Source organism: Macrotis lagotis, chromosome 1 (assembly GCF_037893015.1).
Source record: "Macrotis lagotis isolate mMagLag1 chromosome 1, bilby.v1.9.chrom.fasta, whole genome shotgun sequence".
In the NCBI taxonomy this organism is placed as follows: Eukaryota; Metazoa; Chordata; class Mammalia; order Peramelemorphia; family Peramelidae; genus Macrotis; species Macrotis lagotis.
This window is the reverse complement of record NC_133658.1, coordinates 219,047,225-219,062,173: the sequence shown is the minus strand read 5'-3', so window position 1 is coordinate 219,062,173 and position 14,949 is coordinate 219,047,225. Positions and strand designations below refer to the sequence as shown.

General features: G+C 36.7%; 1 protein-coding gene across 1 annotated transcript in view; it reads left to right on the top strand.

The window, feature by feature from the left end:
• Positions 1-14,949, top strand: part of CAPN13 (calpain 13) — a 117,359-nt gene that overhangs the window by 22,538 nt on the left and 79,872 nt on the right. Inside the window, exon 3 of the mRNA XM_074235031.1 lies at positions 14,219-14,294. Within this exon, the coding sequence (XP_074091132.1) occupies positions 14,219-14,294 (76 nt within the window). The remainder of the gene's footprint in view (positions 1-14,218; positions 14,295-14,949) is intronic.

Genomic DNA, 14,949 nt, shown 5'->3' with positions numbered 1-14,949 from the left:
ATAGATATTAAAATATTCAAGCATCAAAGAATTATAAAGAAAATATTGACTACAGAATCGCTAAGCAAGTTATGGCATATGAATATATTCCATTAGAACATACCATCAGGAAGTTAAATTACAAAAAAATAAAGAAAAACATGGAAAGACTGGTAGAAACTAATGCAGGGCAAAATAAGCATGACCACAGAAATAATATGCATAATGCCTACAGCAATGAACAGAACTCTGAACAGAAACTGACCTCTATTTTTAATACCAGTTGTGGTCCTTGTGAACAAATAATGAAATGAACCTCTTTCCTCTTCATAGAGAAGCAAAAAGCTACAGGGCAATAGTAGTGGAATGCATAAGTGGAATAGAACTGGGACTAGGTTTGCCTAGCAAATTCTGGGGACCATTTGAATTAGCCCTTCCTTTAGAGAAAGTTAGGTGGTAAAGTGGATAGAGCACAAGGCTGGGATTCAGGAAGTCTGATCTTCCTGAGTTCAAATCTGACCTCAGATACTTTTTAGACCCAGAGATGCTAAGAGTGTTGATCAGGGTCCCACAGATAGTATCTGAAGGGAGATCTGATCTCCCCCTACCCAGGTCCAGATCTTCTTCACTGCAAATTCCTGGATCAGTCACTTAATCCAGTTTGCCCCAATTTCTTCATCTGCAATTTAACTGGAGAAGAAAATGGCAAACCACTCCAGTATATCTGCCAAGAAAATCTCAAATGAGGGTCATGACTGAAATGACCAAGGTTCCACCAAGGTGTACCATCATACCTGCCTGAGTTCTGGTTCTATAGACAGGAGGTACTATGGTATGAAAGTTGAACTTAGAATAATGAACTTGGAGTCCCAGTTCTTAATTTCAAATACTGCCTTGCCAATTCCCATCTCTTTGCAATTCTGAGTATTTTATCTTTCTGTACCTCAGTTTCTTCCTTTGTAAAATGAAAGGGTTTAGACTAGATGACCTCTAAGATGCATTCTATTTGAAAACATTATATTGTATCCAAAATGGCTGTTTCTTATTTTTCTCTCACAACTTGACTTTCTTTGGGGAAGGGAGGGTGAGATGGGAATGGAAAATATATCCAGAAATGACTACTATAAAAACAAATGATATCAATAAAATTTTAAAACTTAGGTCTGTTTATCTGTGACCCCTTCTGAACTTTCTTTTATCTCTTCTTTGTATACACATACATTTCATTAATTATGTCTTCTGATAAATAACTTCTAACTGATCAAAGCTAGCAATAAAATTAACAACTTTAGTTAATTAGCAACAACTAACCTTGAATCATTGGACTGGTACAAAGCAAAAAAGAAAGTAGAACAATTGAACAACAGTGGGATTCCTGGTTCTTAATAACAAAATCAGGAAAATGGTTCCAAAGTTGTAAAGGGTTCCTGGGAGATTATGGTGCAACCAAGGAACCAACACCTACCATTATGGAGCTACAGTTGACAGAAGGATTTTGAGTAATAGAAAAGAAGGGAAATGGAAATTACTTCTCCCTCCCCCACAAAGTGCCTTAAATAAAAAGTAGAAACTGTCCAATTCTGAGGTCAAATGTGAACTCAGGTTCTCTTGACCCCATCTATTTGCTCCTTGGTAATGTTATCTTGACATGTAACTTCCTCCAGTACCAAGTTGTTAAGTTTAGTACAAACCTGTTTTAAATCTGGGCTCTAAAGTCAAAGATGTTCATTTGGAATGGGGCACTACTAAGATTGGAGAGAGAAGGAGGCAGTGTTGTTCAATGGTTTGGGAGTCACATTTATCCCAAATATCAAGTCCCCCCAGTAACTAGGGACTTTGAGTTCTTCAAACACTATATTGTAAGTGTTTGTGTCTATATTTTACACACAATCTATTCATCTTCTCTCTCTCTCTCTCTTTCTCTCTCTCTCTCTCTCTCTCTCTCTCTCTCTCTCTCTCTCTCCCCGTGTGTGTGTGTATCTGTCTGTCTCTTTCACCAATTTTTTTTAAATTATTACTACCTTCTAATACAGGCTGAGAGTTAATACCCTTGAAATTCTTAACCTTTTATTCCTTCATATGAAATTTATTATTACTTTTCTTGGGCTATAAAACATTTTTGGGAATGTGATTGATGCAAAATTGACTAAATTAATTTAGATAGCATTATCATTTTTTATACTAGCTTGAAAATTTATATTAGCAATTAATGTTTCTCCAGTGTTTTAGATCTATCTGTATTTTATCAATATTTTATCATTAGATTCAACTAGTCCTTAACTGAATCTTCATTCCCAAATATTTTATAGTTATTTAGAATGAAATTTCTCTTTCTAATTCTTTCTGCTGAGTTTTATTGCTTATTTATAGAAATCCTAATGATTTGTATGGATTGATCTTATAGCCTACAACTTTGCTGAAATTTTAATTATTGCAATTAATTTCTTAGTGTCTGCTCTAGTTTTCTCTAAGTTCATCATCATATCATTACCAAAAAGCTATAATTCCATTTCTTCTTTACCTATGCTTATTCCCTCTATTTCTTTCTCTTGTTGTATTACTCTTGCAAGTATTTCTAGGACTATACTAAACAGTAATGGCGATAATCTGCTTTACCCTTTATTTTATTGTAAAGACCTCTTTCTTTTCTCAGTATTTGATCTTAAGTTTAGATTAATACTATTTACTAGGATAAGGAAAGATTCTTATTCCTATGATTTCTAGAATATTAGCTAGAAATGAGTGTTGAATTTTAATCAAAAATCTTTTCAACATGGTTTGCTTCATTATAATTTTCCTTATGATAAAACTAATCCTACCTTCCTGGCATAAACCTTGCCATGGTGTATTTGGCAATGCAATTTTTTTTTATTTTTTTGGTGGGACAGGCAATTGGGATTAAGTGACTTCCCAGAATCACACAACCAGTAAGTGTCTTGAGGTCAGATTTGAACATAGGTCACCCTGACTCTAGGGCTGGCACTCTACCCACTGTGCCACCTAGCTGCTCCTTGACAATGTCATTTTGACATGTAACTTTGGCACTTTAGAGCCAAAGATCCTCAAGACTAGTTATGTTATTAGGAATTGAGCACTACTAAGATGCAACTAGTAAGAGGCAGTGAGGTACAGTGAAAAGAGAAGTGGATTGGGAGTAACAATTTCTTCAATAACAAATTTAGGATCACCAGCCCAAATCAACATAATCCTCACTGACATAGTCCTACTTTCAGATGACCCCTCCTCTAAGCTATAGCAATACATTCTTATTATTGTAGTTGTTAATTAGAATGAAATTAATAAATTGTGTTTTGAGCATTATGTTAAGTTCTGAGCACCAGTTTTTAGGAATGAAACTGATAAATTATAACATGCCCAAAGAAAAAGAGTCAAGATACTAAAGGAATTGGAAACCACATCAAAAGAAGTTCAGTTTTGTGGGAGTCATTAAGTCGGTAAGCATTCACTTAGTATCTACTATGGGACCAGGTGTGTGTATTTGTGGATATATACCAACCATCTGCTGATTCTACATCTCTATCTTTAATTCTAGGTATAATAATCAAGTTAACATTAGCATTAACAATCTTAAAAGGTCACATCAATTTCTGGTCTTGTACATCATCACTTCACCATTCTCAGGACTCCTCAAAAGATAACTCCTTTCATTGGCCACTATTTCCCTGTATGTGCTATCTTCCCCTATTAGAATGTTTGGGCCTTGAGAACAAAGGCCTTCTTTCTTTTTTTTTTTAATGCCTAACACTTAGAACACTGCCTAGTATATATTAAATTCTTAATAAATTTTTTTAAAATGCATTCATTCAAGAATATGTGAATATAAAATTATAAATATAAGGTATTAGGTAACTTATTAAACTTGTATAAACCTAATTTTCCAATTTATTCAATAAAAAGAAGCCTACCGTTTCCCTTATTGCTACAGCTAATAACTGTAAAGGTAATTTGGCTAAGTCAACAGAAAGCAGCTACCATGTTCTCTCTCCCTAAGACAGAATGCTCCCATCTCTATACCTTAAGGCAGCAAGATGATGAAGTGAACAAAGCACCAGCCCTGGAGTCAGGAGGATGTGGGTTTGAATTTGACCTCAGACATTTGACACTTACTAGCTTGTAACCTTGGGCAAGTCACTTAATCCTGATTGCCTCACCTACAGAGCCATTTCCAGTTGTCCTGATTCAAATGTGGCCACTGGACCCAGATGGCTCCGGAGGAGAAAGTGAGGCTGGTAACTTAGCACAGCACTTCCTTACTCAAATCCACTTCATGTGCTTGTCATGGAATCACCTCCCTGATGTTAGGCCTTCTTTGAGAATGAATGACAAATATCAACAACAGCTGTAGAAATACTTTAAATTAAGTTCACATTTGTATGAAACCTTATAGTCCACAAAGCATTTTGCATACATCATCTCATTTGATAACCACACAGTTTTGTGAGTTTTATTATCATGTATGTTGTTATTAATAACAACCAGAGGTAATGAACAATGATATGATATGCCAAGAATTGCTATTGTTCTACTTTTAGCACTAATATTAATAGAGACAACTTTTTTTATCAGAGCCATAACTAAGAATAATTGAACCTGGGGTAGGCAAACACCATAAATTACACCTGGCACAAATCTGAATGGCATTCAATGGAAGATGAGTCTGGACCAGAAGAGGAAGAAGCGCCGATTTGGGGAGTGGAGGAGAAGGGGATATAGAAGGCAGGACTTAAGATTATATTAAAATGGAAACTGTAGCTCTCTATCAATGAAAACCAGCAACTGTTCTGAAATTCAGTTCAGAATTGCCTAGAGCCACTGGCAGGTTAAATAATTTGTCCAGAGTCACACAGTTCATAGGTATCAGAGATGGAATTTGAGCACAGGTCTTGCTGACTTTAAGGAATGTTTTCTATCCACTATGCCACATTTCTTCTTATGGTTCTGATTATTATCCCTCTTTTATAGATAATAATACTGAGGTTAATCTTATTTACCCACTTAGGGGATTTCTAAGATGGCATTTGAATCTGGTCTCTGATATAGGTAGTTAGCACTGGTGATGCATAGATGGGTTAGGTGTCTATCATGCCCATAGTCAATGGGGTGGACTTGATAATTCCCTAGGGCGTCTTTGAATGCTGGATTTTTATGCCCATACATTAGCTAATATCTGACACATTACAGGTTCCCAGAGCTATAAGAAGTTGTCAACCTCATGAATGGGGAGGATCAGACTAGGAGTTTAGACACACTCGCTCTCTCTGACTCTCTGTCTCTGTCTCTCTCTCTCTTTGTTTCTGTCCTGTCTCTCTTTCTCTCTGTTTCTGACTATCTCTTTGCTTCTCTGTCTGTCTCTGTGTCTCTCTCTTTCTGTCTATCTCTCTGACTCTATTTTTGTCTCTTTATCTGTGTGTGTGTCTCTCTGTTTCTCTCCATCTGTCTCTCTCTTTTTCTCTGACCACCGCCCCGCCCCCCCCGGGCCAACCATCAGGTGAGAGACATTTCCTTGGAGAGAGAGTTCTAAAAGCCCCCAGAAGGCCTTAATGAGATGATTGCTCCTGGGCACTGGGGACTGTCTGTTTACATAGGGGTGCTCCTTTGTTTCTCTCTGTCTGGCTTGGAAAACACAGAGTTGTTTACTAAGGGTTGACAAGGTTTTATAAAACTGCAACTCCAGCTTTGCTGCTCTTCAGTCCACCTCTCTGGGGAATTTTCTTTCAGCTTGAGAAAAAAATGCACAGGAATAATTACCAAGTTATGGAAAGTTATTCCAATAGAAAATAGCAAGTGTCATGAGAGAAAGAGTGATCCACATAGAAGCTACTAAGGGCAACTTCCCGGGTGGAGAGTTAATTCTGGGGAGCCTGGCTCTGGGTTTTTTGAGGTCTATGGGGAAGGGAACAAGCATTTATAAAGAGTTTGCTATGTGCTAAGCACTTAACAAATATCTCATTTGAACATCACAACGATGCTGGCATGGAGGTGCTACTAATAACCCTATTTTATAGTTGAAGAAACTGAGGTAGAGAGTGGTTAAGTGACTTGTCTAGGGTCACAAAACCAGTAAGTAACTGAGGTCTCCCTGACTCTAGGCCTACCACTCAGACCTTCTGCATCACCTACCTGCCTCTAATTAATACTAGTGAGGTAGGGTTAAGAGAGGAGAAACTTGAAGGTGAACTCCATTCACTTTACAGAAAGACATAATTGATAAAGTTAATCATAGTGAAAGATTTCAGGACATAGGATATGTTTACTTTAAGAGGCTTATTTTGGAAGAGCAATATGGATTAGTATTTGTTGTTAGTCTTATCTAGCATGTCTGACTCTTTGTGACCCCATTGAGGCTTTTCATGAAAAAGATACCAGAGTAGTTTATCATTTCATTCTCCGGCTCCTTTTACAGATGAGGAATTGGAGCAAACAGGGTTGTGACTTGCCCAGGTCATATAGCTAACATCTGAGACTAGATTTGAACTCACAAAGATGAACCCTTCCTGATCCCCAGTCAAATGCAGTTTAGTAGTACCCAAAATTCTTTGCAGGAATAGAACCCTACTCTTCAAAGAAAACGTTATGATAAAATATTTTTAAATGATTTTTAAATGTCTATTTCTAATAATGATGCCCCATAAATACCTCCTCTGTTGCCTATTATGACTTGGCAGTGTCCATGAGAGCTCAAAGGTTATACAAGCTGAGTATGAGCTCCAACAGGTTCTCCCTAGTTAAAAAAGTTTCTATAATGGTTGTAATAATAGATTCTGAAGAAAATCCTAGTTAAGCAAAGAAAGATTTGTCACCTGAAATGAATATGTCCAGCAGGCTCTCCACAGGGTGAAATATAGAAACCCATGAAATACATGAAATAGTCCATCCTGAACATCACCCTTTGGCATTTGTAATGACAGTAACAGAGAGATAGGAAAGGAGATAAAAGATGCTAAAACTCATGCAAATTTTAGGCTCCATAAAAGTTTACTTAGCTCTTGGGTCTCTAATGTCCATTGACCCAGGAATGCACATACTATCCTGAATCATATTAATCTTGTCATTCTCAATATAAATGGAATCAGAAAAGAGGTCACTGGAGAAATGAATGAACAGGAATAAAAACAAAAAGATCTTTTGAAGTATTGATTGTATAGCTGTTAGAATTGCTGGGGGTGGGGGGAAGGGACGAAAAGGAAAAAGTTCTTGATGAGTGATATCCCTTTTACCTCTCCCAATCCCTAGCTTCTCTTATCAAACTCACAGAGTAAAGCATGAAAAGGGAATTTTGGTTGATTTCCAATCCAGCCAGGAGACCAATGGAAGAAAACAATAAAAGTCAGAGAATTATGGAATCTCAGAGTTAAAAAGGACCTCAAAGGTCAACAAATGGTTGAAGAAAAATTCCCTCTATCATGTACTCTCAAGATTTGTCTGAGAGGTCTTGCAGCCTTTAAAAATTTATAAAGAAAGGCAAATTCATGTCACCCATTCCACTGCTAGACAGCTTAGATGTTACAAAGATTCTCTTTGTCAGGCCTAAGCTTCATCTCTGCTTCTGCTGCTCATTGCTTCCACTTTTTGCCACCTCCTGTGGCCACACTATACACATAACTAGATGTGATATTCCACCTGAGCAGTGTGGAATTTAATAGATCAGTCCTGTGCAAAAAAATGAACTTGTCTTTGAATAAAGAAATAACTGGGCTATAGAGAATAGTATCTACCTTATTAAAGAGACAATATGGTACAAAGGGCATAGAATTTAGAGCCAGAGCTCTTAGGTTTGAATATCACTTACTGTCTGCGTGTGTGATCTTGGGCAAGACAATCAATAAATATCTAGTTAAGTGCCTTTGCTGTTGTTGAGTTGTTTCAGTCATGTCTGACTCGGTGATCCCATCTGGGATTTTCTTGACAAAGATCCTGGAGTGATTTGCCATTTCCTTCTCCAGCTGATTTTTACAGATGCGGAAAATGAGGCAAACAGGGTTAAGTGACTTGCCCAGAGTTGTAAGAGACTGCTGAGGGTTGTAAACTTTTAACATCTGTTGTCCACAAGCAAGCACTGCAGCATTGTTTGACTTGTAATTAGAAAATGCCTCAGAATTGGGAGTGAAAGGGAGTATTTAAGTGCTTGCTTGGAGTTGAATAAACTGAGAACTTTCCATCTATGTCTCCGGCCTATTACCTTTTGTCTGAGTAAAGAATAAGCTAGCCAACAGGAACACAACACAGGGTCACACAGCTCTAAGGCCACATTTGAACTCAGGACTTCTAGACTCCATGCCACTACTCTCCCTATTTACCAATCATAGTGCTGAGCAATAAGTATACAAAAAAAGGCAAAAGAAAAACCCTGCTCTCAAGGAACTCACAATCTAATGGGACAAATCACTTAACTTTTTCGAGCCTCAGTGTCCCCATCTATAAAAAGGGGTGAGGGGAGGAAAGAGTTGGACTCAATGATATTTAAAGTCCTTTCCAGTTCTAAATCCTTTATCTTACTGATCCTATGTATTCCTCATATACTTGTAGGCTTACCCTAGGAAAGGAGCATTAGTCCTGTACTGCCTGGTTCAGAATTGGAAGGAAAAGTAGAGTAGCCCAATGCTGCATGGTTCAAATGAGTTCACAAATGGAAACTTAAACAAACCTTATCTAATTCACAAATCTAAACGTGTTCTACAAAAGTCAGGTAATATTATAGTCCACTACAATATGAGTCAGGTTGACAATAGCTAAAACTACAAAAAAGCAGAATCTAATATTTTCTTTGCCTAAGTCCTTCCTCCTCCACCCTTTTGAGGGAACCATAGGCATAGTGAGTATATTTTCCAAAGTGAAAATTTAACATCTGATCCAACTCAAGATAATTTTGATAATTGATAGAGCAAAACAGTGAAAATCAAGGCTGTCTCAGAAAATCTATGAGCAAATAGTCATGGTAACTATATGGTTATGATGATAGGGAGGGTGGAAAAAAAGAAATAGAGAAAGTAGTCAGGGGAAAGTAGCAATCAGAGAAGAGAAAAAAAGTTGAGGACTGAATAAAAAGATTTAAGGATGGGAAGAAGTAATTATGCTCCTTTTGCATATGTCTCAGGAATTAAAAGTCCTACCCCTTACTCTTGTTGGTTTAATATCATTTTGTTCTATGATTCCAATAGCTCTAATAGGTTCAATTAAAAACTCTGTGTAAATGATTCTCAGATAGATTAGATAGATAGATAGATGGATGGATAGAAAATGTGTAGTATATATTAATACATATAGATGTTTATCTATACATATATGCATAATATGTATAAATAGATAATATAATTAAATGACAACTGAGGTCCCCTATGGCTCTGACATTCCATGATTCTATAAAATCTGAAGGTCATGACTATTCAAATTAATTCAATTTAACAAGAAATTATTAATATCTTCCTATATAATAAGGTACAATTCTAAGTACTGAGCATATCAAGATAAAAAACCATTTTGTCTACCTTCATAGAACTTTTCTAACAGGAAATGCATGTACAGTGGTGTATTTGTAAAATAAACACACATACATACACATCTCCACCTGCCCCTTGAACATCTTGAATTGGATGTACCATAAATATCTTAAATTCAACATACCAAACAGAACTCATCATCTTTCTCCCCAAACTCTTCCCTCTTTCAAATTTCTCTCATTTCCATGACTCCTGTTTGCTATAGGTTAAAATACATGAATCATTTAAATCCTTCCACAATTTGGCTCCCACTTCTCACTCTCCTTCATATATTCTCTCTTCTAGGAAAACTGACCCACTAGTTGTTCACTGTGCATTCTATGAAAGTCTCCATGTCTTTGCACAAGTGGCCACTCATTTCTAGAATACATTTTCTCCTCACTTTTTTGTGGGACTTTCAGCACCCTTACAAGAACCACTAAGATATCACCTCTTATAGGAGTTCCTTCCTAATACCCATAGTTGTCAACATTGCATCTCTCTTCTACATATACATGAATCTCTCATTGGAATATAAGTTCTGTGAGGGAAAAGATTTGTATTTTTGTCCTGGCATCTCCAGTGCCTCACACTGCACCTTATACATAGAAGTTCTTAGTAAATGTCTGTTAAATTGAATTAACTTGGATAGACTTGTTCTTCACACTTTTTCATAGACTCAAGGAATATCAGAGCTGGAGCAGATTTCAGTGAGTCTATGAGAATCTTCTCTTACATACTCATATATGGTTGGTCAATTTTTATTTGAAGAACTGCAATGAGAAGGAACCCACTACCTCTTGAGGTATTTCATTCACTTTAAGATAAATCTAATCATTGAGCAATTTTTTTTTCCTGATCTCAGACCTAAATTTGTGTTTTTGTACCTTACACCCAGTGCTCCCAGTTCTATCCTCTGCAGCCAAGCAGACCGAGTCTAATCCCCTTTCCACCTAACAGGTCTTCCCAATATTTGAAGATAGGTACCTCTGAATCTCTCATCTTCAAACTAAACATCTCTAGTTCCTAAAGCTAAATATATGTCATGGATCCAAAGTCTTTCATGAAATGGGTCACCTTTCTCTGGGCATTTTCATGTTTATCATGTCTTTCCCAAAATATGGTGCTCAGAACTGAATACAACATTGTAGATGGGGTCAGATCAGGGTAAAGTACAATAAGATTATCATTTTCCTTATTCACAGAAGCTATACCTCTCTTTCCTTCCTGAACCACTACCTTGTCATGATGGAGGGGCTTGCATAGCTCCATGAACTATGAGCTAGGCTCATGAAGGATAATCCAAGGTGGACAGATTACAGTAAAAAGTTCTGACAAAACATAATCCACTTGAGAGGGAAATGGCAAACCACTGCAATATCAATGCTAAGAAAACCCCACAGAGAGTTCAAGGGTTCATAAAGAGTTGGATACCACTGAAAGACTAAATAACAACAAATATCTCTTATCACAATCCAAGATTTTTAGAACATTTTTGTCTGCCATATCACAGTGTTGATTCACATGAAGTTGAAGTCCATTGTAACCTCCAGATCTTCACAGGGAAAACTGTTTTATAGTCAAAGCCCTGCTGTCTTGTAATTGTGGGATTGATGTTTTGGAATTCAAATATAAAGCTCTGTTTATCACTATAAAATTTCATCTCATAATATTCAGACCAATGTTCTAGCCTGTCAAGATTTATTGGCTGCTACCCCTGGAATATAGTGAGTTAGTTATCTGTCCCAAGATTACATTACCTGAAAATATGTTAAGGATGCTGCCTAAGCCTTTATCTGAGTTACTGATAAAAATGTTAAACAGTACAGGACCAGTCCACTGGAAACCTCCTAGCATGTTGGCGAGCGACCATTAATGATTATGCTTTGTATCTCAGCATTTGATCTGTTCTGAATTCATCTAATATTATCATCTAAGCTGACATATCTTCATCAAAGAATACCATGAAAGATTTGCTAAAACCTTGGTAGGCCATATTTATAGCAGGTTGCTATTCTATGAGTCTAGCAACACTGTCAAAGAAAGAAACAGAGTTAGCTTAATATGATTGCAATCACCATTGCACTCTCTAGATAGTCAATAATCTTCCTCTTTAATAATGCAGATTTAACTTTTGCTAGGAATAACAGTCAAGATCCCTGATCTGTAGAGTTCAAATTCCATTTTCTTCTCTTTTTAAGAAAATTGGGACAGTAGTCTCAGTCCTTTGAAAATGCCATTCCCTCTTTTGAGGCAATTTGACTGAAACACTTTAAGGTTAGTAGCATGTAAGCTCCATGAAGATAGGAATGGTTTTGGTTTTGGCTTTGTATTCCCAGAACCTAGAACACTGATAGTTTATGGTAGGAACTTAATAAATGTTTGTCTAATTTAATTGAATTCAATTATGGAAAGAAGTATTCTGACTGGATCACATAAGAGGAATTACAATTTCTATGTCAGAAAATGTCCCTAGATAGACCATTTTAATTTACAGAGAAAATACTTCTGAATCAATCTACACTAAGGGATCATTAACTGAGGAATAATTTGGTGTTCATTTGCACATTTATTAGAATAATGACATTTGATTTAGGAGTGAGAGACCTTCTAGGCCAGTGTAAAGGAGCAACTGTATCTTGTTGCCTATGAAAGTTTTGTGTTCACATAGGTCTATCTAGATATGGCTTAAATGAAATTATTAAGCAAGATGCCTAGAGCCTCCCCCCAGTCATCCAAAGGTGTCCTGATAAATGTTTAACAACTATCTTACCAAAAAATATGTGGGGTATATGTGTACGTGTGTGTTGATGTTGTGTGTGTGTGTGTGTGTGTGAAGGGAATTGGGTTTAAATGACTTGTCAAGGATCACATAGCTAATAAGTGTCCAAGATCAGATTTGAACTTAGTTTCTCCTGATTCTAGGGCTGGTTCTTTATAGTATATACTTTTCAGTCTAATCTGTATTATTAACATTTTATTAGACAATCAGTAAAAGAACAAATGGGGGTCAGATTTATAGCATTTGCTGATTTTTAAAATGTAAATACTCACAATGAAAATTTAACAAATATTCCTTGAGAATCAAAACACATTGGTAATAGTACCCTGAACCCACTCTTCTTAAAGGAAGATTGATTCCTGCTGAGAGGGGAAAACAAGAAACTGGTGCTGGTCATTGACCACTCTTCTCTTCTCAAAGAGGAAATATTAGACTAAAATCATATCTATCTGTCCACCAGATGTTTTTAGCATGGGGGGTGGGGGTGGGGTATAATTTTTAGATTCAAGTTGCAATTCTGATTTTTTTTTTCTCTAAACAGAGAAGGAACACACCAAAGCTATACAGCTGAGGTTTAACTTGTCATCAAATACCAGATCCAGAAAGATCACATGTAGTAAAGAACAAATAAACTGATTTATTCAAGGTGAAAGCAAACAGAAATAAGAGAAAGTATACAGATGCGGATATACCAGACAATATATAAAGTAAATTAACTATCTTACTTGGAATGAGATAGTTTAAGTCAACTGAGAGAGAGTCTAAGATCTCACACCAGGAGAAGTGCCCCCCCCCCCAAATCTCTAGTGTTGTAAACTTGGACAGTGATATAATCATTCTATCTGCTGACTTCATTCCAGAATCTTTTTCCCTTCAGGGATCTTCTCCTAAAGAGAGTCTGGAACCATGTGTCTTCCTTCTTGAACCTAGAAGTCAGAAGCCAAGGATATCTCCTAACCCAAATTCATGCCAACTCCATTCCCCTCATAAGCAGTAAACATTGTACAGCTAATCTCTACCAGTGAGGAGAATTCATGTAAATGGTCTTTGAATCCTGGATTATACAAGCATTTTAAATGTAAAATCTTTATCTTTCTGAAATCTCCTCTTCTTTTAGATCATAAGGTTCTTGAAAGCAGGCAAAGCAATAAGCATTTCTTGGGTGATTATTATATTCCAGAAACTGTGCAAAGCACTGAGAATATAGATTCAGAAAAAAATAAACATAAATGCTGCCTTCAATGAGCTTACATACTAATCAAGGAAGACTACACTGGAAGATAGCTGAAAAGGAATTGAGAGGAGGGAAGCTAGCATGACATCAGTCATGAATATGATCAGCAGAACCAAGACGAGCATGAAGGCTGGTCAGCTAGAGCTCTTCCCAAAAATGAAAGTGTTAGAAGAAGTTAACTAATGAGAGAAGGCAACATGGCAGGGATTAGTGTAATTCTTCATGTTTATATACCTAGTAACTTTCACAGTGTTTCATTCATAGTAGATTTTGATAATTACTTATTGAATTTGTCTTATTCCTATTAATTTTCATAAATTTTTACTACTAAATGTCATTTAGTTTGAATTATATTTGCTCAATTTTTATCTATAAAAGTAATACTTTTGTTCATAAGCTACTACATAAACATGAAGAGTCTTTGTGTTTCTGAATATTACTTAACCACAAGCTTCTAGTAATTGCTCAGTAATTGCTGCTAACTAACTGACATTTGTTAGAGTTCTTTCTGTAACCCCATCCTTAGCCCATTGCTTTGCACATAGTAGGCACTTAATAAATGTTTAATGGTGATTTATTAAAGGCAAAATCTCAGAATTAAACTAAAAGTTCTCAATTGAGGTTTTAAAAATCTAATTAAGAATAACCTCAGATCCTCAAAAACATCTCACCAGGTCATAATGGTAGGAGAAGATTCATAATGATGGCTTTTATTTTCTTTCTAAGGAACTATCAGGGACCGAATCCCCTCACTTTATTCTGGATGGCATAAGCAAATTTGATATTCATCAAGGAGAAGCAGGTAAGATCATGGCATTTTCCTTTCCAAGTAGGGAATCTTGAAGTCATAGCCTAGATCTGTCCTTGAGGATGAATTGGTGGGGTTTCCCTTCATTGGTGGGATGACTAGAGCATCCCAACCAGCAAAGGATCAAAGATATAGTTGTCAGAAGAGACTTGAAATAACTTAGGTCAAAACCTACCTCCCTGTCCAGCTTTAATGATTGACTTTCAATTCTAAACCTCTTCCCAACCTGGCCCATTCTTACCTTTCTAGCCTTCTTAAACTTTACTGTCCTTCACACTGCATGATCCAGCTACATTGACCTTCTTGTTAGACCTTGAATGCAACAATGGGCCTCTCCTCTCTGGACCTTTGCTCTGGTTGCCATGTTCGGGATGGTCCTGTTCTCCTCTTTGTTTCTTCCTTGGATTCCTTCGAGGTTCTGCTTTCATTTAATTTTTCAGGAGGTATTTTCCCACCATCCCAGGTGCTAATGCTTTTCCCTTAAGGTTGCCTTCCATCTACTCTATATATCTTCTATGTGCTCAGTTATTTATACATTGTCTTCCTCCACTCAAATGTCCATGAGGGCAGGGTCTTTCTCTGTGTCCCCCAGAGCTTCATTTTTTGATAGTACCCATCATCTGGAAAGATTTCCTGACATCAAAGAGCC